Source organism: Eimeria mitis, genomic scaffold (assembly GCF_000499745.2).
Source record: "Eimeria mitis Houghton genomic scaffold, Emh_scaff937, whole genome shotgun sequence".
NCBI classification, from domain to species: domain Eukaryota; phylum Apicomplexa; class Conoidasida; order Eucoccidiorida; family Eimeriidae; genus Eimeria; species Eimeria mitis.
In genome coordinates, this window is record NW_013576904.1 from 13154 (window position 1) to 13545 (window position 392).

Below are 392 nucleotides of genomic sequence, written 5' to 3' on the forward strand. Positions count from 1 at the left end.
TGCTGTCAGTTGTCGAGGATTTCTCTACCCCTGAATGGAGCCTCACGTTGATAGTAGCATCAGTATGTTTGGGTGTTGTTGCTGGTTTAGCTGTTATTTATATTTTGTTGCAGTATAGTATAGATCTGCAGAAGCTTGTTGGCCTTAGAGGCAGATACGCAGCAGCAGCACTTGAGCTGCAGCAGCTCAGAGAGCAGCAGCAACAAACAGAAACAGAACAACAACCCCTCCTCACACCAATGGTCTCCAGGCAACGGACCACTGGTCCATACAGTCCTCACACTCGTCCACTTGCAGATGCAGCAGATGCAGATGCAGCAGAAGATGCAGCAGAAGATGCAGCAGATACAGCAGAAGCAGCAGATACAGCAGCAGCAGCAGCAGATGCAGAT

General features: G+C 49.2%; 1 protein-coding gene across 1 annotated transcript in view; it reads left to right on the forward strand.

The window, feature by feature from the left end:
- Nucleotides 1-392, forward strand: part of EMH_0025710 (thrombospondin type 1 domain-containing protein, putative) — a gene marked incomplete at both ends in the record, with an annotated part of 13093 nt that overhangs the window by 12192 nt on the left and 509 nt on the right. The window contains one exon of the mRNA XM_013502482.1: nt 114-273. Coding sequence (XP_013357936.1) covers nt 114-273 — 160 coding nt within the window. The remainder of the gene's footprint in view (nt 1-113; nt 274-392) is intronic.